This window comes from Mesoplodon mirus, assembly GCF_964341445.2.
Source record: "Mesoplodon mirus genome assembly, chromosome: 2".
Taxonomy (NCBI): domain Eukaryota; kingdom Metazoa; phylum Chordata; class Mammalia; order Artiodactyla; family Ziphiidae; genus Mesoplodon; species Mesoplodon mirus.
Genome location: NC_138977.1, coordinates 125,563,353 through 125,582,346, shown reverse-complemented (window position 1 = coordinate 125,582,346; position 18,994 = coordinate 125,563,353). Strand labels below are relative to the sequence as shown.

General features: G+C 66.8%; 3 protein-coding genes across 13 annotated transcripts in view; 1 reads left to right on the top strand and 2 right to left on the bottom strand.

Moving 5' to 3' along the window:
• Nucleotides 1-957: 957 nt before the first annotated feature.
• HGFAC (HGF activator) lies at nucleotides 958-9,252 on the bottom strand. 2 transcript variants are annotated; one of them, XM_082611296.1, is made up of 14 exons: nucleotides 8,969-9,252; nucleotides 8,227-8,410; nucleotides 7,982-8,081; nucleotides 7,682-7,761; nucleotides 6,894-7,016; nucleotides 6,682-6,813; nucleotides 6,433-6,543; nucleotides 6,182-6,356; nucleotides 5,887-5,972; nucleotides 4,897-5,161; nucleotides 3,187-3,326; nucleotides 2,668-2,808; nucleotides 2,419-2,567; nucleotides 958-1,210 (listed from the first exon to the last, which is right to left on the bottom strand). In XM_082611296.1, exons 1-14 carry the CDS (start codon nucleotides 9,071-9,073, stop codon nucleotides 1,028-1,030), a joined length of 1,974 nt encoding a protein of 657 aa, XP_082467422.1. In that variant the 5' UTR covers nucleotides 9,074-9,252; the 3' UTR covers nucleotides 958-1,027. The 2 variants fall into 2 exon arrangements, with proteins under 2 accessions (XP_082467422.1, XP_082467423.1); XM_082611297.1 differs by having other exon boundaries at nucleotides 7,982-8,078; nucleotides 8,969-9,251.
• Nucleotides 5,168-18,126, top strand: LOC309798741 (uncharacterized protein). Of its 5 annotated transcripts, none has more exons than XM_082611299.1 (3): nucleotides 5,168-5,427; nucleotides 5,615-5,713; nucleotides 16,584-18,126. In XM_082611299.1, exon 3 carries the CDS (start codon nucleotides 16,675-16,677, stop codon nucleotides 17,905-17,907), a length of 1,233 nt encoding a protein of 410 aa, XP_082467425.1. In that variant the 5' UTR covers nucleotides 5,168-5,427; nucleotides 5,615-5,713; nucleotides 16,584-16,674; the 3' UTR covers nucleotides 17,908-18,126. The 5 variants fall into 5 exon arrangements, with proteins under 5 accessions (XP_082467425.1, XP_082467428.1, XP_082467427.1 ...); XM_082611302.1 differs by having other exon boundaries at nucleotides 5,168-5,713; nucleotides 16,584-17,582; nucleotides 17,727-18,126; XM_082611301.1 differs by having other exon boundaries at nucleotides 5,168-5,713; nucleotides 16,584-17,607; nucleotides 17,727-18,126.
• The window catches only part of RGS12 (regulator of G protein signaling 12), a gene marked incomplete at its 5' end in the record, with an annotated part of 118,333 nt that continues 109,995 nt past the window's right edge, over nucleotides 10,657-18,994 (bottom strand). For 3 of the 6 annotated variants that reach the window (XM_082611288.1, XM_082611290.1, XM_082611289.1), the window contains one exon: nucleotides 10,657-11,465. In XM_082611288.1, coding sequence (XP_082467414.1) covers nucleotides 11,239-11,465 — 227 coding nt within the window. In that variant the 3' untranslated portion in view covers nucleotides 10,657-11,238. The remainder of the gene's footprint in view (nucleotides 11,466-18,994) is intronic. The other 3 variants (XM_082611292.1, XM_082611294.1, XM_082611293.1) reach the window with 2 other exon arrangements.

Genomic DNA, 18,994 nt, shown 5'->3' with positions numbered 1-18,994 from the left:
CTTCTTTACTTTGATTCAAGTAAGCCACTTCCAGGGGCTTCCCTGGTGGCGCAGTGGTTAAGAGTCCACCTGCCAATGGAGGGGACATGCATTCGAGCCCTGGTCTGGGAAGATCCCACATGCTGCGGAGCAACTAAGCCCGTGCACCACAACTACTGAGCCCGCGCTCTAGAGCCCGCACACCGCAACTACTGAAGCCCGCACACCTAGAGCCCGTGCTCCCCAACGAAGAGCAGCCCCCGCTCGCTGCAACCAGAGGAAGCCCACGCACAGCAACAGAGACCCAACACAGCCAATAAATACATAAATAAACAAATTTATAAAAAATGAATAAATAAGCCACTATCAGCCTCCTGTCTCAGGACCTTTGCATGTGCTGCTTCCTCTGGCCCAGGATTCTGGGCCCTTTGGGCATCTCAGATTCCGTGCCCACAGTGTCTTGCCTGGCTGGCGCAACCCACTACCCTCCACTCACCCTGGCATTTGGGCTCCTCCCTTTCCCTGGTTTCCTTCAGAGGAAGTCTCCAGTTTTCCCCGCCTAGAAGACACGGCTGAGGGAGAGCTGCAGTCAGGCAGGCTGCCTTCTTGAAGCAAAATGATAGCCAGGGGTTTTCCCAAATAACCTGTCTTAAGTTCTAGCATCCCCTGCCATGGGACAGCCCAAGGTGCCCGGACCCAAGCCCCACTTGCCTGGAGGAGGGTCTGAGAGGGGTCTGGCTGGGGACAGCTCTTGCTCTGGAGAAAGTCTAGTCTGGATCCCCTGTCCTGACTGCCCAGGCCATGGGGCCAGACCCTCCCTGTGGGGTCACAGGCTCCCTTCTCCTCTGAGCAGCTGGGGTGCTGGCTTGGGGCCCCCAGCCCTGAAGCCACAGCATCCACAAAGCTGGTTCGGGGGTCACAGCCTGGGGGCAGGGAAGGCTGAGCTGGTGGCAGCGGGACAGGCAGTGTGGGCCGGGGTCTTTTTGGAAACGTGTTTATTGCCAATGAGGAGGGAACGGCAGGAGGCACGATGTCCCCAGGGGTGGTCTCAGGAGGGATTCACAGGCCGCTTGGGGGGCCGAATCCGGTCGCTGATCCAGTCCACGTAACTGGCCACGCGGGTGTAGACGCCGGGCTTGTTGAGCTGCCCGCAGCCGTCACCCCAGCTGATGAGGCCGTACAGGTAGGCCACGCCGTTCTTCTCGCAGGCCAGGGGCCCGCCTGAGTCCCCCTGCGCAGAGTGGCCGGTCAGAGCCTGGGGCCCGGCTCAGGAGACTCATGGCTCAGCTCCTCGACACCCATGGAACAGTCCACCACCCCCTCACCCCAAGCTCCCTCGCCCCAACCCGGAACATGACTCCAGAGGGGTCAGCCCTCGAGGTGGGCTTCCTGAGAGCTTGAGCACAGATGACATGGGTGTTCCAAGTAAGGGAGCTGCCCCCCTTCCCCCAACCGCACAGGCAGGGCGCCCTCCCAGTAGGGGGTTGCTGCGGCTCCCTCTTGTCTCCACAACCAGCAGAGTCCTCCTCCATCTGGGTCCCCCCTCCGCCCACCAGCACGCACCCCACGTGCACCAGGCGGCCCCGTGCTCCAGCAGAGGATATTCCCCCCTGGAAACACCCTCTTTGCCACCTGGCAAACCCCTAATCACCCCCTGGGACAAGTGCCAGTGCCCCTTCCTCCATGAAGCCACCCTTGACTTCCCCCAGGGCGCTTGCTGTACCACGTGGTTGAGTGCCAAGCCCCCACCCTTTGCCACCTATGAGTTGTGTGACCCGGGAAGAGTGAGCAGACCTCTCTGGGCCTCAGTCTCCCCACCTATAAAAATGGGGAGTAGGGCTTCCCTGGTGGCGCAGTGGTTGAGAGTCCGCCTGCCAATGCAGGGAACACGGGTTCGTGCCCCGGTCCAGGAAGATCCCACATGCCGCGGAGCGGCTGGGCTCGTGAGCCATGGCTGCTGAGCCTGCGCGTCCGGAGCCTGTGCTCCACAACGGGAGAGGCCACAACAGTGAGAGGCCTGCGTACCGCAAAAAAAAAAAAAAAAAAATGGGGAGTAAAGCAGCTTCTCCAACTCTGCACTGATGTGCAGCCCCGAGGAGCCATTGATAAACGGGACACTGGGTTCTGCCGATCGCTTGAGCCCATTTGGGAGAACTCTGGGTGAAAAGGGGTTTGGCCTTTGACGTCACGTGGACAACCCTGCCCTTGGCTGGAGAGCTGGCACGAGCCTGGGCTTTGGGACCCGGCCCCTCTCGGGCCTCAGTCCCCACCCCCTGTGAGCAGGGACCCCACTCCTGGCCCCTGGGCCTCCAGCAATAGTGAGCGCTCATCCTGGGGGTGCCACCGACCGGGAGGTGGGCCTTCTGTCTGGGCTACTGGCTGGCCCTGCGGGTCGGCCCCTCTCGGCTCTGAGCTCTTGGGGCGGGCGTCCCAGCTCACCTGGCAGGCGTCAGATCTGCAGTCGAAGTAGCCGGCGCACAGCATGTTGGGGCTGATGTCTGCCCCGTACACCTCCGGGCTGCTGCACTTGCGGTCGGCGACCAAGGGGACCAGGGCCTCCCGCAGCAAGCTGGAGTAGCCACTCACATCTGACGGCAGACAGGGGGCACTCAGCCTGGGCGAGGCTTGCAGGGCCGGGCCACTGCTCCCGGGGGCACGACGCTGGCCCCTTGCGCCCACCCCACTCACTCTCATCCTGGTGGCCCCAGCCCGCAATCTGGCACTTGTGCCCAGCAGGGAAGGTGCTGCCGGGCTCAGGCAGGCAGATGGGCTGGACGAACTGGGAGCGGACAGCACAGCGCTCCCCCTTCTTCTCCAGCCGGATCAGGACTGGATGGGAGAGAGGCCGGGGGTCAGCCTGCGGCGTGGGGGCCCACAATGGGCCAAAGGTGGCTGCTGAGTCACACGGGGTACAGCCCCGCCGGGCAGAGGGGCTGTGGCCTGGGAGGCCCAGGAGGCCACAGGAGGGCCAGCAAGGCTGGCCAGCCAGGGTTTCCTCCAGCCAGGCCAAGGCCACTCAGCCACACCAGGTGCTCTTGCTGCCCTCCCCCTGCCCTTCCCCGCTCTGTCTCTCCTTCCCCTCCCCCTCCCTCCCACCCATCCCCTGAGCGTCTGAGGACCCTCCCCTGCCTGGCACCCACTCCCAGCCTCTCCCCTGGTTCTGGCCCTGGGTGTGCACAGAGCACACAGCACCGTCCCGGGCCTCACCGAGGTCATGGTCAGTGGGGTTGAACACTGAGTACAGTGGGTACGGGATGTACTTCTCTATGCGGAACGTCTGCGTCACGGCCGTCGTGCGGTTGAAGAAGTGTTGGCCGAGGACCACAGAGACACTTTCCCTGGGGGGGCTGTGCAGTGGGAGCTGGTGGCAGCATGATTCTCGGGCCCCTGAGGTCAGCTCGCCCTCTACCCACGGGGACAGAGCATCTGGTAGACGACCCCAGGAGGGTGACGCTGTGCAGGGCCCCCCCCCACCAGGCCCTGGGAGAGACCTGAGCAGGGGCTGGGGTGTGGGCCGTAGTGCGGTAGGGAGTGGGGAGCTAGGGCCACAGCACCGGTCCTGGCAGCACCGCCTCTAAGGCAGCGGCATGAGTGACCCTGGGGGGCCTTGTGCAGGTCCAGGTGGGGCCTGCGCTGAAATGCGCCCGCGTTGGTGCGGATCCCAGCTCTGGGCACCGGTTCTGCCCCACGCCCCTGCTACAGGGGCAGGCCTCCTGTGAAGTCACCCGTGGGGCCAGGAGCCTGAGCACTCCCCTCACCGCCCGCACCTGCACACGAATGCCCTGTCCCACCCACCTCCACCAGCCCTGCTTGGCCCAGGCCAGGGACCAGGGTGCTGGGGTCCAGCCCACAGGGGACAGGCACCTCCATCCAGCTTGGCCCTCCCCAGCCCCTCCCTGGACGTGAGCAGAGGATGCCTGCTCCCCTTCTCCAGCCTCTTAACCACCCCCATCCCATCCATACTGGGGAGGCCTCAGGGGTCCTGTTTCACAGGCCACACAGCGGTCAGCACAGGGCAGGACTTATGCCCACTGCCCCCCACCCCTACGCTGTAGTCCCTGGGGTGACTGATAGGGACTCACCGTCGGAGTCTCACGCTGCCAAGCCCCCAGCCCCCGCTCACGTCCCACTCCCTGGGATGCCACTGTCAGGCCCGTTCCCTCCCACTGAACCCGCCCCAGAGACAGCCCCACACTCCCCACGGCAGAGCCCTGTTCCCATCACAGCCATGAGGAGCGGGGGATGGGCTGGCCTTTCTTGCTCTGAGCTCGCTGCCCCCCACCCTGGGGTGCGGTAGTGGGCCCCGCACCCCTGACCCTTCCCCCGGCCACCAGCCCCAGCCGGCCCTCCGCTCGGGGAGCCCGCCGAGTGGGCGGGGCCTAGGCTCCCTGTGCCCCACGGTGCCGCCAGCTCGGTCTGGGCCAGGGGGCGGGGCCGGAAGGGGCGGGCCCTGCGAGGCACGGGTCACACCCACCACCCTGCTGCGCACGCGCTGGCCGCCCCGCCCCGCCCCTCCCTGAGCGGGGAGACCTGGAGCTCCCGGGGCGAGGAGCAGGGCTGCGCGGCCACAGGGGCAGGGACAGGGACAGGGACAGCACCCCGGGGCAGGAATGGGGCGGGTCTCGGCAGTCTCCATGCCCAGCACTGGGCTGAGCGCTGAGTCCCACCTGAGTCAGAGGGGCAACGGGGAACGGAGGGACCAAAGGACGGGGTTTACACGGGTAGGTGGCGGAACGTGGGGACACATGGGTGATGGTTAGGACAGGCGGGTGGGTGCGTAGATGGGTGGCGGGTGGAGAGTGGATGATGGGTGTATGGCCGGGTGGGGGGGCGGAGGCTTAGATAGCGGTGGGTGGAGAGGTGGATGGCTTGAGGGACGGCGCAGGGGTCGTGAACACTGGGGCCAGAGCCGCTTACCTGTTGGAGAAGCAGTGGGCGGCAGACACCACCCAGCAGGTATGGACAAGGCTCCCGGCACAGAAGCTGTTCCCGATGTAGATGGCGGCCAGCCAGGGGTGAGAGCCGGGCAGCGAGGACGAGCCGCCGATGATGCGTGGCCGTAGAAAGCTCCTCTTCTTGTGCCTCTTGCCACAGGTCTGGCGTCCGGCTGGTCCAGCTGCCGCGGGCCCAGGCAGGCTCAGCAGGGCCTCGGTGGGCGGGGGCTGAATTCTGGCAAGGGATTCTGAGAACACAGGTCACACACCCCGGGTCCCTTCTGCACACCCCAGGCCAGAGAGGATCCTGGCTGCGTCCACCATCCTCAGGCCCCCCACGGTTCACCTGCCTCCTGACCCAGCCTAGGCAGCTCATCTGAAAGAGGGTCCCCAGCTCTGCCCCTGTGGGCACATGACTTACTCTGAGCCTCAGTTTCCTCATCTGCAGGATGGGGAGAACCGTACCCAGTCACAAGGCTTTGTGGGAACCAGGGTGGCCTGGCACACCTGGCAGGTATTCATGTCCTTCCCAGCAGCCTGGGACCCCAGAGCCAACTCGGGATGGTCAGAGAGGCCTGGAGCACGGGGCCGGGGGCGGGCTGGCCTCATGGAGCAGCCCACTCCCAGGGTCTGACTCCAGGGTACTCACATTATCCACATGCACCCACACTTCCCTGTCTCTGGGGACCGTCCTGGCACAGTGCAGCCCGGCTGGACCACCCAGAGGACCCGGTGACCAACTCGCCTGCTCTGACCTCTGGTGTCAACCCACTGCGTGGCCTTGGACCAGCCCTGCTGTGGTGAGCCTCAGTTTCCCCATCTCTCCGATGGGGCCGTGGTCCTCCGGAGAGAGGAGGCCTGGCATGCGGCTGGAGTGGGTTGGGCCACGGGGAAACCGCGGTGATCTCATAGGGGGCGGGGCCCGCGCTGCCCCCACCCTGCTGCTTCCGACCCAGCCACTAGCTGCGCGCACCACAGGCGGCCAGGCGGCAGTACTCCCAGGAGAGCGCGCTGTCCTTCACCACGTAGCACCAGGGCCTCTCGTCCTTGTCCGGGTTCCTGGGGTGCAGGGAGAAGCGGGTGGGCAGGGGAGTCAGTCACAGCTCCTCAGTGACGGGTGGGAGGAGGGAGCCGGGGACCCCTAGCTGGGTGCGGCTCCTGGCATTCCACCCACCCCCACCCCACAGCCCCTGGGCTCCTCTCGCCACGCAGCCTCCCAAGCCGAGGGGTCAGGACCCAGGGACAGGCCCTGCCCGCCCAGTGCTGACCGGCAGTAGGCGTGGGGCCCCAAGCCGAGGAGGGCCGCGGCGCCCACGGAGTCCACGTGCAGCTCCTGGTAGAGCAGGTCGGAGTTCCAGGCCAGGCAGCTGAGGCCCGAGGCCGCCGTGCTGGCCACGCCTCGGTACTCGGTGCCGCTCCCCACAAAGCAAGGCTGGGCCGGCACTGCGGGCGGCACGGTGCGCTGTGAGCCTGGGCCCCAGCACGCAGGGCCACGCAGCTCTGAAGCCAAGCGACTCACCAATGTTGCAGAGCCGCCCAGCGTGGTCTGGGGGGCAGGCGCATACGGTGGTCCCGGTGGCCACGATCAGGTGACAGGTACCCCCGTTCAAGCAGGGGCTGCTCAGACAAACTGGGGGGAGGGCTCAGAAGCTGGGCCTCGAGGGGCAGGGGCAGGGCCTGGTTCCCACCCGGTGCCCGTCTCTGGGTGGCCCTGGATGAGCCCCTTCCCAGGGTGGGAGGCCCAACGATACGGCCCGCCCCCCCGTACCTGTGTGGCGGGTGCCCTGGCACCGGACCTGGCCCCCCGCACACTCGCACTGTTCCACTCGGCCCTGGTGCACGCGGGCCCAGCGATCGCCCATCTCCAGGTACTCGTAGCGGCTCTCGTCAAAGCATTTCTCTGGGGGCGGCACAGTGAGCTGCTGCTCCCCGCGCGTGCGGCAGGCGCCCCCCTGCCCTGCAGCCCCCCACCCTGCTCACCCGTGCCGCAGTCCTTGCCAGTGAAGGCCACGGGGCAGGTGCAGTGGTATGATTCGGGGTCCTGGGTGCTGGAGCACGAGCCCCCGTTGAGGCAGGGGCCGGAGGCACAGGGATCCAGGGTAGCTGGGCACACGCAGCAGAGAGGGGTGTGTCTGAGAGCCCGGCCGGGCCTCGTGACCCCCTCCCCACGCCGTGACTCTCCCTGATTGCCGAGGGCCCGCCGCCTTAAAGATGCCCCTCCCGAGTTCCGTGGTGTGTACGTGCCCTGGGAGCGAGCGCAGGCATTTCCCCTCCTCACCACATCCTCTGCCCAGCTCTCAGACCCTGGGAAAATGGGCCTCTGGCTCTGCATCCAGCACCCTGAAAGCCCGACCCCCATCAGGCAGCGCAGTCCTCTTCCGTGTGCCCTGGGACCCTTGTAAGTGGGGCTGCCAGCACCACACCCTGCGGACCCCTTGGGCCCTCTCCATGTCCAGGGCTGTTCCTGTGCAGCCGCAGGGCCCAGCCTGACCACCAGGGGGCGCTTTGACAACCCCCCCCCACAACCGCCGGCAATGGCCAAAGCAGTTATGTGGCCCCCTGAGAGGGCAGGACCCGCGGGGCAGGGTGTTCCCCACTCCCCACTCCTACAGGCCCCGAGGTCTGCAGTGGGATGAACCCCGAAGCCTCCTCCTGCACACCAGGCAGGACCCCAGCCCCAGCTCAGCTCTGACGCCCCTCAAGCTCACCGCCACCCCTGGCCCAGCCCCCTCCTAGCTTGTGCTCAGGCCCAGACCCCCGGCACCCACCTGGGCCCTCCCGGGGAGTGGAAGCCTGCACACAGTAGCCCCAGGCCCTGTCCCGGTCATAGTTGTGAGTCGTGGCACACCTGGGGGTGACGCATATGGTGACATGGGGGTCCCAGGCCAGAGACCCGCCCACCCTAACCCCGACTCACGCAGGGACCCACGCTGACCACTCTGGGGCTCTCTCCCACTCACTCCCTCATTCATTCATTCACTACATCTGCTGTGTGCCAGGCTCAGTGTGGAGTACAGAGGGCAGGGAGCAGAAGCGTCTCCAGGGCGGGCACGGGGACTGGGACCCACCACTTCCTGTGGGCACTTCCCTCTGTAGTGCAGGAGTGGACCATGCGGCCGCCATAGCGGAAGGGGAACCTGCAGGGCTGCCCGGCCTCGGTGAGCACTGCTAGAGGAGACACAGGGGTCAAGGGTTCCCGCGCTGGTCACCTCCCAACCCCCATCACATACCGCACTCCCTAAGTGCTGCTGTGTTCCTCCAGACCCCCCATCTAGGTGTAGCCTGCCACCTCCAAGAAGCCTTCCTGACCCACCTGTGCCCCCAGGGCTGCTATTGGAGGGTGCTGCCCTGGGCAGGTGGGTAGGCCCTCCACCATGGGGTCCCTCTGCCTTGGGTGCTGTCGCTGTGGCTGGGGTCCTGGGGGTCACCGAGGTTACAGGGATCGCGGGAGTCCTAGGGGTCACTGTGGCGTTACATTCTGGGGGTTCCGTTGGGTTCTAGGAAGAGCCGAGAGGCCTGTGATGGGGTCGGTGTGGGATGGACCCCGCTCACACTCAGGCCCTGACTCTGTTTCCATATTGGGGCCCTGAGGTCTTGGAGTAGGGACCAGGGGACACTGGCTCTCCCACGGCCTCAGCTGGACCCTGTCCCCTCCCCTCCCACCGAGTCCAAGGAGTCAGGCTGAGCTGGCTCAGGGTCTGCCAGGCTGGAACCACGGCCCTCCAGGCTCGAACCCTGGGGGTCTGTTCTGGGGGACAGACGAGAGCAGCTACAAGGCCTTCAGAGGCACCCCCCCGCCCCCACCTCAAACACGTGTACCCAGCAGAGGCCCAGAGTGGCGAACAGTCTCCATGCCCCTGGGTGGGGGCCAGCAGGTTGGATCCCCAGGCCCCCCGTCCCCCAGGCCAGCCCAGCACGCCCACCTTACCCCCGGAAGGCTGGCTGTCGCCACGCTGGGCCCTTCACCCACCCCACACCCTGCTCTGGCCTCAGCCCCAGGACCCAGAGTGGGCACGGAGAGCCCATGATCACAGTGCAGTGGGGTCAGTGCTCACCCTGCCAGCCTGGGGCTGAGCTCCTCGAGGCACCAGCAGCAGCAGCAGCAGCAGGGACAGACCAAGTGGGGGGCAGGGGCTGGGGACCCAGGCCCAGCGCCCCATGGCTCCTCCTGGGCTGGCGTGAGGAGGAGCAGGAGGCGGGAGCAGAGTGGCCAGGGCAGGTGGGGGTCAAGGCCGCCTGGAAATGATTAACCCCTGGCTGCCTCCCATGCCAGGCCTACACGTCCCCCGTGTCTGCTGCCCAGCTCACCCTGCCTGAGCCAGCCGTTCCCTCTGGCCTCAGCCATGCTGGTCCTGGACCTGACAATGTCCTCGACTCTCAGCTACGACGCCTCCTCCAGGAAGTCTTCCAGGATGACACGGCAGGAAGGGACCTGGACCCCCACAGCCCCAGCTTCCGGTCCCTACCTGGCCACAGGGCTGGCCATTGTCTATTTGTGAGCTATACTAACCAGAGCACCTACACATGCTGAGCCCTTTTCAGGGCCCAGGCCTGGAGCATGGGATGTGGCCCCTGGCCAGCAAGAGGCCAGGCACAGAGAGGAGGGTGTGTGCACCGTTGCACACTGTGCCCCCCGGGACGGGGACCTCTGCCGCCCTTCTCTGCAGCACTTCTGCCTGTGCCTCCCAGGACGAGCCTGAGGTGGGACCTCCGGGAGGAGGGGGAGTGGAGAGGAGGAGGTGGGCAATACCAGAGCCCTGCCTGCTGTCCTAGCTCCTCTCCCCCACTGCAGCACCCCCTCAGGAAGCCCTCTGGCCCCTGGGCTTCCCCTCGTAGCCGGGACCACCCGTGCCATCCCGCCTCTGTCCTGGGCTGCCCTCCTTCCCATCCCAAGCACCGGCCAGGCACCAGGGCCACAGAGACCTGGCCTGGGGTCCTGCCCAGGTCTGTGAACGGACACTGGGGTGTCGCCCCCCAGATGCGGCCACAGTTGTCGCCCCAGCTGGCCCCTAGTTCGTGACTGCAGCTGCAGGCAGAGCTGCCACGGGAAACTCTTCTGCAATTTGAGGGGCCGCAGAGGCGGCGGGGGGGCTGGGGGTGGGTGGCCCAGTCCCCATGAGTCATCTCAGCTGCCTGCACAGGGCGGAGAGAAGGGCTGGCCTGGGGATGGGCCTGGCACTGCAGCTGTCTCACTGTGCGCCCCCAAATCGCATTCTCTCTGGGTCCCCGTTTTCCCCTCTGTGCAGACGGAGTGAGAGCAGAAACTGAGTGGGCACTCAGCTTGGCACGCGGTGAGTGCTGGCCCCTCTCTTCCACGTGGGCATCCCCAGCTCAGAGCACAGCTCCCCAGGAGCATCCAGAGCAGCCCCAGCGGCCCAGGGCGCGCTCAGGCCTAGGGCCCTTCTGACAAACCTGACATGCATCTCGGAGGAGGGAGGGGTGCTGGGGGCCCCTCAGCTGCTCAGCGCCGGGGTTCTGCCGAGGCACCTGGGCTGATGGCACCGTCTCTATCTGCCCTGCCCACCCAGCGTCACACGGCAGCCCTGCCCACTGGCCTGGGCTGCTACCCCGTCTCCTCCCGGCTCGCTCAAGCCTCAGGACCTCTGCACAGGCTGACACTCTTTCCCAGGCCTTCTGGGCAGGGCAGTCAGGCTTCCCCTGAGGTGGTCCCTCCACAGACACGCCCTGCCAGACCACCTCCCTAAATGAGGCTAAGGGCGGGGGGTTGGATCAGAATGGCCTGAAGGGTCCCCAGGCCAAGCTCTGCCCCCACCGGCGGCCACCCCAAGAGGAGACCCTGCACCGAGCTGCAGGAGACATTGTGATGTGGACAAGACCAGGGCCCTGGACGGGGCAGGACCACGTCCCACTGCCCACAGGCTAGGCCTCGTGCCCCGCGAGGCCAGCCTTATTTCCCTGCTCACCTCTGACCTCACCCCCGAGAGCTGGTTCTCCCCAGCCCCCTGCCGATACACGCACAGGGCCACGGGAACAACGGCTCCCTGAGGGCAGGGTCTGGGTCCCAGGACCAGGCACGAGGCCGACGATCCGGTCCTCAAAGACGCTTTATTGCGGGAAGGCTGGACGCCGAGCGGGAGCTGGGGCGGGGGCCGGGGAGCCCTGAGCCAATGCTGGCGAGTGTCCGGGGCCAGGACCCTCCCCGCCCTCTGCTGGTTCGGCCCCCCAGGGTGGCTGAGGAGGCCCGTCCAAGGCCCTCAAGATAGGCTCAGCTGCCCCCTCAGGATCTCTGCTCTCCACGTGTGTGTCCAGGCAGGCGGTTGGGGCGCCGGGTCGGGAGGGAGGGTCGGGTGCACGGGCGGCAGCCTCAGACGAAGGTGGCGTGGTGTGGGCCGGCCTTGGGCTTGGCGGGTCCCCCCAGGATGGGGCTCAGGCCGGGGCGGTCTGATGTCGGGGTCCCGCCGGCCCGTGACCTCCGGGGGCCCGTCCACACCCCCGAGACGCTGCTGCCCGGCCCAGGTGCCGAGCCAGCCACACGGTCCACATCGACGATTGTGCTGACTGGGAGGCCCCGGCTGCCTCGGGCCCCACCTCCTGCCGCGGGGAGAAGAGAGAGGCTGTCACCCGTCTGCCCACCCTGGGCTGGAGACCCCACCCTACCTTCCTGGCACAGACGGTGGCAAGGGGCTCCTGAGACCCCCACATGCATCCCAGGGGCAGGCGACTTCCGACCTGGGGCCGCCGGGCCTGGCACAGGGAGCCCTCTGCAGCGGGGAGGGTCCCAGACCGAGGGAGCTGCAGGCTGCAGGGGACCAAGCTGGGGGAGGGGGTCTGGGGGCGCAGGGCCCAGGTTCCGTGTGGTGGGACCGGCGCGGCCCCTCACCTGTCACGGGGACACCCTGCACCGTGCCCTCGCCCGGCGCAGCCAGGACAGCAGGGACAGCCCACCCACTAGGGTGCTGTCCGCCCAGCTGGGGCCCCCTCTGGGGAGGAGCTCACAGGCCAGGCGGCACCCGAGCCCCTGCAGCTCCCCACCGAAGCCCTGGGGCCATCAGGGGCACCCACCCCCATACGACACCGCGCTGCCCCTTGCCAGGGCGGGAAGGGGGAGGGGTGCATGGCTGTGTGTGGGTTTGCGTCGCGGGGAGCACGTGGTGCCCCTCGGTGGGCGCTGAGGTGGCGGAGGAGCTGGGGCAGGGGGGCGGGGGTCCCAGGGCCCCTCAGCGGGATGCAGCCACCCCTGGGGTGGGGGGTGGCTGAGGAGGGCCACGTTGGGGATGGTCTCGTGAGAAACCTCCCAGCCACCTCCGCTGCGCCTCTCAGACACCCCCACGGTCCGGCCCGCACCCCACTGCGGCTCAGGTTCAGGGCCAGCCCTCCACTCCTCCTTGGGGGGCTGTCTGCAGCCGAGGGGCCGTCAGGGAAGGGCTCCAGGGGGAGGCATGCTGCTGGGCTGAGGGAGGACCAAGCACTGGGTGTGCGTTGCCCCAGACGGGCCTGGACCCTCAGGGCGCTCTGGGTCTCCATCCACAGAGCTCGCTGCCCGGCGTCTCTGAGGGCTGCGGCTCCCAGTGGGGCAGGGGCCTGAGCCCCACCGCCAATGCCCCCCAGGGCCCTCGCGACCTGGCCATGCAGTTGTCCACCTGCCTGTCGACCCGGGCCTACTTCTTCAGCCACACAAACTCTGAGTGCTTCACGCTCTCCTACCCCATCAGCAACACCCCAGGCCGAGTGCCCCTTCCTCCAACCTACCCTGCCGCCTGCCCCCTTCCAGGCTGCTCAGTGGTCAGCCAGGCCTCTGCCTTCAAGTCCCCACCTAGGCCCCAGGAGTTCCAGGCTGCCTGAAACTGCCTTGGAAGTTTTTAGATCCCGGGCTGGGCAGCCACACCTCCCTGCCAACCACCCCAGCAGGCTGTCACTGTGCTGTCACCCTGGCTGGTCCTGGGGGGGGCCCCTGGGGGACAGAGGTGCAGTTCCCAGGAACCAGGTCGCTGTGGGCAGGGCACAGGGCGCTCAGCAGGCGCCCTCAGCCTCGGCTCCCTCCACCGAGCCCCCCCAGGGCTCACCCTGGGGCCAGGGGCCAGGCAGAGCCCCAGGCCCTGGTGTGGCCAGGTGTAGTGGGAGGCTAGCATGCCTGTGGGGTGCTCTCAGTGAGCCTGGGAGCCAGGAACCCTCAGGTGCCTGGGGGAGGGTCAGGAAGAGACCCAAGGAGGGGGGAGCCCCAGCCCCAGGCTCCCAGTGGACAGTCTGCAGGAGTCCAGGCGCAGGGACACAGGGTCCCGCTCTGCTGACCGCCCCTTCCAGGTCTTGCCGGTGGAGGTGAAGACTCGGCTCCCTGCGTGGGTCCGAGGCTTACATGCGGGAGTGGGGACGGCCGTGGGGGTCAGGAGCCTCGCCTCCCCTTGCAGGAGCTGCTCTGTGGCCCCCAGAACCCCCGGGGCAGGTCTGAGCCTGCGAGAGGGCCTTGCGTCCTCTCTGATCTATCTAACGGAGGCGGCAGAAGGAGCCTTTGCCGGGCCTCCACGGGCATGGGCCTGACTCAGGGCCTCACAGGGGCTGCTCGGCTGCGGCACCCTATTTGGGTAGAGCAGCGGGAAGTGCGGGTGGGGAAAGCTGTCTCTTGGGGGTTCCGAGGGCCCACGTGCAGCAGCCGTGACTAGGAGCTGCTCTGGACAGCCAGTCTGTTAGTCATTTAACAAACCTTCAGCTTGGGCCTGCGGGACCCACCCCTCCCCTGCTTGTCGGTGGCTTCCCAGGGCCAGCAGATGATGGGGTGGGGCTGGCCTGCGCTTTGACGGGGGCCGTGCAGAGGCAGGGCTTTGCTCCCCAACCGTTTGTCCCCATCTGGGGCATTTGTCTGGAGCATCAAGAGGCCCGTGACCCCACGCAGGTTGAGGGGCACTGCCTTTCCTGTCCAGCCCCGTTTGGACCCCCCAGGAGGACAGAGGCCGGCGAGGGGGAGGGGCCTCAGCCACGGGCCCCTCTGATGCCTGGGCAGCTCGGGTGCTGCCTCTGTGGACAGGAAGCTCGTCCCCGGGCCAGGGACGGGCGTGTCACAGGGAGGGTGGCTGCGGTCCAGGCCCTTCCTGCCTGCCCGCCCAGACTTGCCCTCCTGAGGAAGTGGCAGCCCCAGGCCTGTGACTCAGTGTCAGGGGCCCAGCCCCATGCGGGCGTCATGGCCTCTGTGCCAGGGCCTGCCCAGGGCGGCTGCCCTCCCAGCTTCCTGAGGCTCCCCTTGGCTCTCCTGGCGGGAGCAGCAGCGCGGGGGACCCTGCAGGGCTCGGGGGCCGCCGCTTCCGAAGGGAGCCGGGTCTGCCCTGTTCATGAGGGTTGCTCCCCGGGCCTCTGTCCCACGTCCCTCGGACACGCGCACGCGGGGCCGGAGCCTGCGCCGCATCCGCCGCCCCTCAGGCTGCCCTGCTGACCCCTCGTCTCCCCAGGGACCATGGGCCCTGCCCCCCGGCTGATTCCGACTCTGCACAGTCAGGCCCTCCGCAGGGCGCCCTGCTGGAGCCTCGTGGCGATCGGGACCCCAAGAGCCCCTCCCGAGAGCCCACCTATCAGCCCCTCGCCGGCGGCCAGGTCTGCTCTGGCCCTCAAGGCTCCACATCGGGAGAAGGTGCAGGCCAAGTCAGGACCCTCCTCCTGGGGCCGGTGGGTGCAGGGCTGCATGGGTGGAGCCAGGGTGGTGGGTGCAGCCTGACCCCTTGGCCATCTCCAGCTCTCCCTGGGTGCTGAATCAAAGCTCTTCATTCAGCAGATCTGTACTAAGCATCTACTGGGTGCCAGGACTCCCGCTCACGGCAGCACAGGGTAAAAGGGGGGGACAGTGACCGGGCAGTCACAGGGCCATACCGAGTGCAGGCGTGCAGACGGGCGGAGCCTGGGGAGGGGACGCGGGCAGCGGCTGCAGCAGTGCCGGCCCCAGGTCGGGGTGCGGGAGGTCACGCTGCCAGCCACTGGCGGCCCGTGGCTTCCACTCTGAGAGACCCAGGGGCCGGGTGGAGCAGACCAGCCGCAGGGCACATGGGGGAGACGCACGGAGAAGGGGACACGAGGAGGATGGACGCGCGAGGGGAGACCCAGGGCTGTCGGCCTGAGCAGCCAGGAGGATGGAGCTGTCACAGCCCATGCTGGGGTTTGGGGAGGGGTGCTGGGTCAGCCCTGGGAAGCCCGTGGAGGCCTGTGGAGTGGACCGGGTGCGGGCAGAAGCCCCCAGACATCTAGCAGAAGGACTCAGGTCCATTCTAGCCAGGGCAAGGCCGGAGCTCCAGAACATGCTCTGCTGGAAGGGGGGTTCTGGAGAGAGTCCTGGCAGGGGGCTGCCTTCACCGGGACCCCCGGCACCAACGTGACCCCGAGAAGGCCAGGCAGCCCCCCACATGCACATCACGGTTTGTGCTGGGGAGGCTGGGCTGTCCTCCTGGAAGGCAGGTGTGCGCGGTGGAGGTGTCCCCCGGCCGCCCAGACAGAAGGGCCAAGGCTCTGCTGTAGAGAGGGGACATCTGAAGGGACAAGTGCAAGCTTGGCAGTGGCAGGTCGGCAGTGCAGGTTCAAGAGGCTGGGGCCCGGGCTGGGGAGATCCGCGCGGCTGTCCCGGGAGGCCCTGACGCCCCAGGGGATGGACAGCTGGATCCCCCCTGTGGCTGCTGTCCCGTACACAGCTGCGCTTCCCCCGCTGTCCCCAGCCCAGGGCTTCCGCCTCACCTGGGACTGAGCAGGTGTGACACACCGAAACTGGCTGGGGGTCCAGGCTGGGGCCAGGGCTTGGCTGACCACTGAGCAGCCAGGTGCAGAGGGGCTCCTGGGACTCACGGCCAAAGCAAGGTCACGTGGTCTGGCTGCCTTCACTGCCAAGGTGAACGGTGTGGCCCTTATGTGGACTTGTGGCCTCTGGTTAACTGCTCCAGCCCCGTTCCCATGGAAACCAAGTTACTAGGCTACAGCGACCCCTGGCAAGCGGGAGAGCTCCACGCACCTGCTAGGAAGTGCGCTGAGGGCTCCTGACCCCACTCTGGTAACTGGACGTTTCTCTGGGGACCCTGGACACTGTGGCACAAGGTCCCCAAGTCGGGCGACTTCTGCCCCATCCAGTGAGCAGCATCTCTTTGTGCTGAGGCCCCGGGACCCCGGGCCAGGACTGGTGGCGAGGGCTCCTAGGGAGGGGTGGGTGGCCCTACTGGCAGCCGCATTCCTGCAGGAGGGGGACGGGAGAGGCCCGGCCAGGACCCTGACCCAGGCGTCCAACACCAGCACGGCCAGGCAGCAGTGAGGGGAAAGCCTGCCCAGTGCCTGGCTGAGGGGCTGCAGTCGGGGTGGTGCTCAACCACTAGACAGAAGGCGGGGTGGCTAGGGAGGGAGTTCTCTGAGCCCAGGGCCCGGGAAGGGCACCAGACACCTCCTGGGACAGCAGGTCCCACAAGGTCAAGCCCTGCACCTGGGGTTCCCGTGTCCAGTTGAGTGTTCAGCCCGGGGCCAAGGTGAGGACCTGCCCAGCCCAAGGACACCTGGGGGCCGGGGGAGGGGGATTGCTGGGCCGGGGCCACCCACCCGCCCACTCGCCAGTCAGCCCTGAAGACAGCTCCTCTCTCTCCCTGGGAAGAAGGTGCCCTTTGGGGGCGACTCCCACGCCCTCTCCACGTCTGCCTATGTAGACACGGGGTCTTCGCCTGCTAGGTGAGCGAGCCCTGAGGCCGGCTCCACCTTCTGCAGGGCCGTGGACGCTGACCTCGGGACCTGACGCTCGCGCTGCTGGGACCGAGGACTCACACCGCCACCCAGCCAGTCCTCCCCGGGATGGGAAATGCCCACCAACGCCCAGCAATGCCCAGAGTTTTGCTGGAAACCAAACAGGTTAACAGTGGGGAAGGTGGCCAGGATTAGGACCAAATGCACGGCAGGCTACACTGGAAGGCTGCGTCCCGCGGCGGAGGCTCTGTGCCTGGGCCCCGCAGCCATTCAAAGACCTCCATCCCTCGGCCGCATCGGGCACTCACAGGTCTCTCCGTACGAGGGTGCTGGGGACCGAGGGCCAGGGTGCAGGCGCAGCACGGCTCTGAGGGGACCCTCCACACATGGGGACGCGTTGCGGGCAGCCCCCCACCTGCCCCGGGCTGCATGGCCCAGATGCGGCCCCGGTTCCCCACCCCAGGGTCCGGCGGCATCAGCACGCTGTGTCTCTCGCCCTGCTCGGAGGGGCCACGGTGGCCACCACCTAGGAAACAGCTCACAGCAGCTAGAATCAGCAGGAGGTCTGGATGAAACCAGCCCTCTGGACCCCGAGGATATAGAGTTCAGCGCCGGGTCCAGACGCGCGCTGGCCCAAGGGTGTCTGCAGCGCCCTACGCTGGCTGCGGAACCTTGGGTCCGGTTCCGCGTCACAAAGGTGGACGCAAGGTTCACAGGACGAGCACAGGATCCGTCCGGTGAGCCCAACGTGGAGGCCGTCCCACCGAGGGCCTCGCACGGCAAGCGGGCACCGCACAGGAGGAGCGGAGGCCCTTCCCAGCTCCAGGAGGACGCGGCCAATCACAGACCCTCACGGTCCCCCCCGTCCTCCCTGTTTAGGACACCCACGGAGCCAAGCTTCCAGGGTCCCCACCTGGGCTCCTACTCACCAGGGACAACCAGTGCACAGGGGGGCACCAACGGCGACGCACCCCGGAAATGCAAGAACTCGCTGGTCACGTTGCCCACGCTGCCAGGCCACAGGTGGGAAGGCCGAGCCCCGCACTGGGTAAGCCACGTGGGCCCAATGCTCCAAGCCCGGAATGTGGAGCTGGAGAAGCCCGGCGGGAGCTTGGAGGAAAAGGCTGGACAGAGGGCAGCCAGTGAGCTGGGGCTCTGGGTTTACAGGGAGCGAGTCAGAGGGATCCGGCCCAGCCGGCTCACCCACAACCGCCTGGCACCCCATCCTGCTTCCACCCGGCCCCCGACCCCGGAACTCTCAGGGAGGGGAGAGCCGTGGCCCCGAGCGCTCCATCCCAGCCCCTCACGGTGTCCCCACTGTCACACCCAGCCTCCCGGTGGAGCTTGATACTGCCGCCCTTACACAGCTGTGTCTGCGGGTGTGCATGAGGCGCTCAAGAACGTCTGCTGAGTGAATGGTCTGCTTTCGAAAGCCAGTGTAAAGTAAACCCAATGAATTCCATTAAAATGTGCAATGTTTTCCCTGGTTAAAATACACCTGTAGTTTTCTAAAGAGGAAACAGATGTTCAAGTGAGAATGGAAAGCGCTTTAAACCAGTCCAATGAAGAGATGCAGAGTTTATTTCTCCTGGAAGAGCAGAGAGTCAAAACACAGGTGAAACTACACACAGGTGTCTACGGGGAGAGCAGAGGGGAAGTCGGGTCGAAGTGCAGGAGACATGCAAGGAAGGCCGCGGCTTCTCCCGGCTTCACGTCCGTGGGCTGTCTCTGTGGGGAGGGCGCCAGGAGCCCGGCCCGCAGAGCCAGTCCCCAAAGCGCCAGTACCCCACAGGTACAGAGCCAGAGGTACAGAGCTGCCCTGGGTCCCCACGGAAATGCGGCTGCAGGTCCAACAGGACCCAGTCCTGGGGCAGGACTCAGACCAGAGGAGGCCTCCCGCCACCCCCAACAGCAGCCACAGCTAGTGTCTGCCCACCACGGAGCCCGCCAGCGAGGACGGCGGCACCAGGGGCTCCCCGGGCACATGCCTGTGCGGACAGGCTCCTCCCCTACACCTCGGGGCCGGGGACACAGGCCGTGGCCCTAGTGCGGGGCGGGAGCCCCTTTCCCAGGAGGCCGGGGGCCTCGCTTCACCTGCTCACACTCACGCAGCTAAGGAACAGCTCCACCGCCAGCCCTTCTGCTCACCTTGACAAGTTCGTGCCTCCGTCTGGAGGATTGCCTGTGACCACCCAGGGTCAGGGAACCTCAGGGGAATCCCAGCACCCAGCACGCAGGGCCCCCACCTGCTGTCTGACCAATGGGCGGAGGGTGAACACCCCTCCCTGCAGGGTCAGCGCAGCCCTCCTGCTCTAAATCACACAGGCTTCACCCACTTGCTCAAGACAAACACTGTTTTTTTCAGCCTTGAGATTAAAATACTAAAACCGTTAGCTATCCAGATTGTAATAAAAGTAACACATACATTTTGCAGA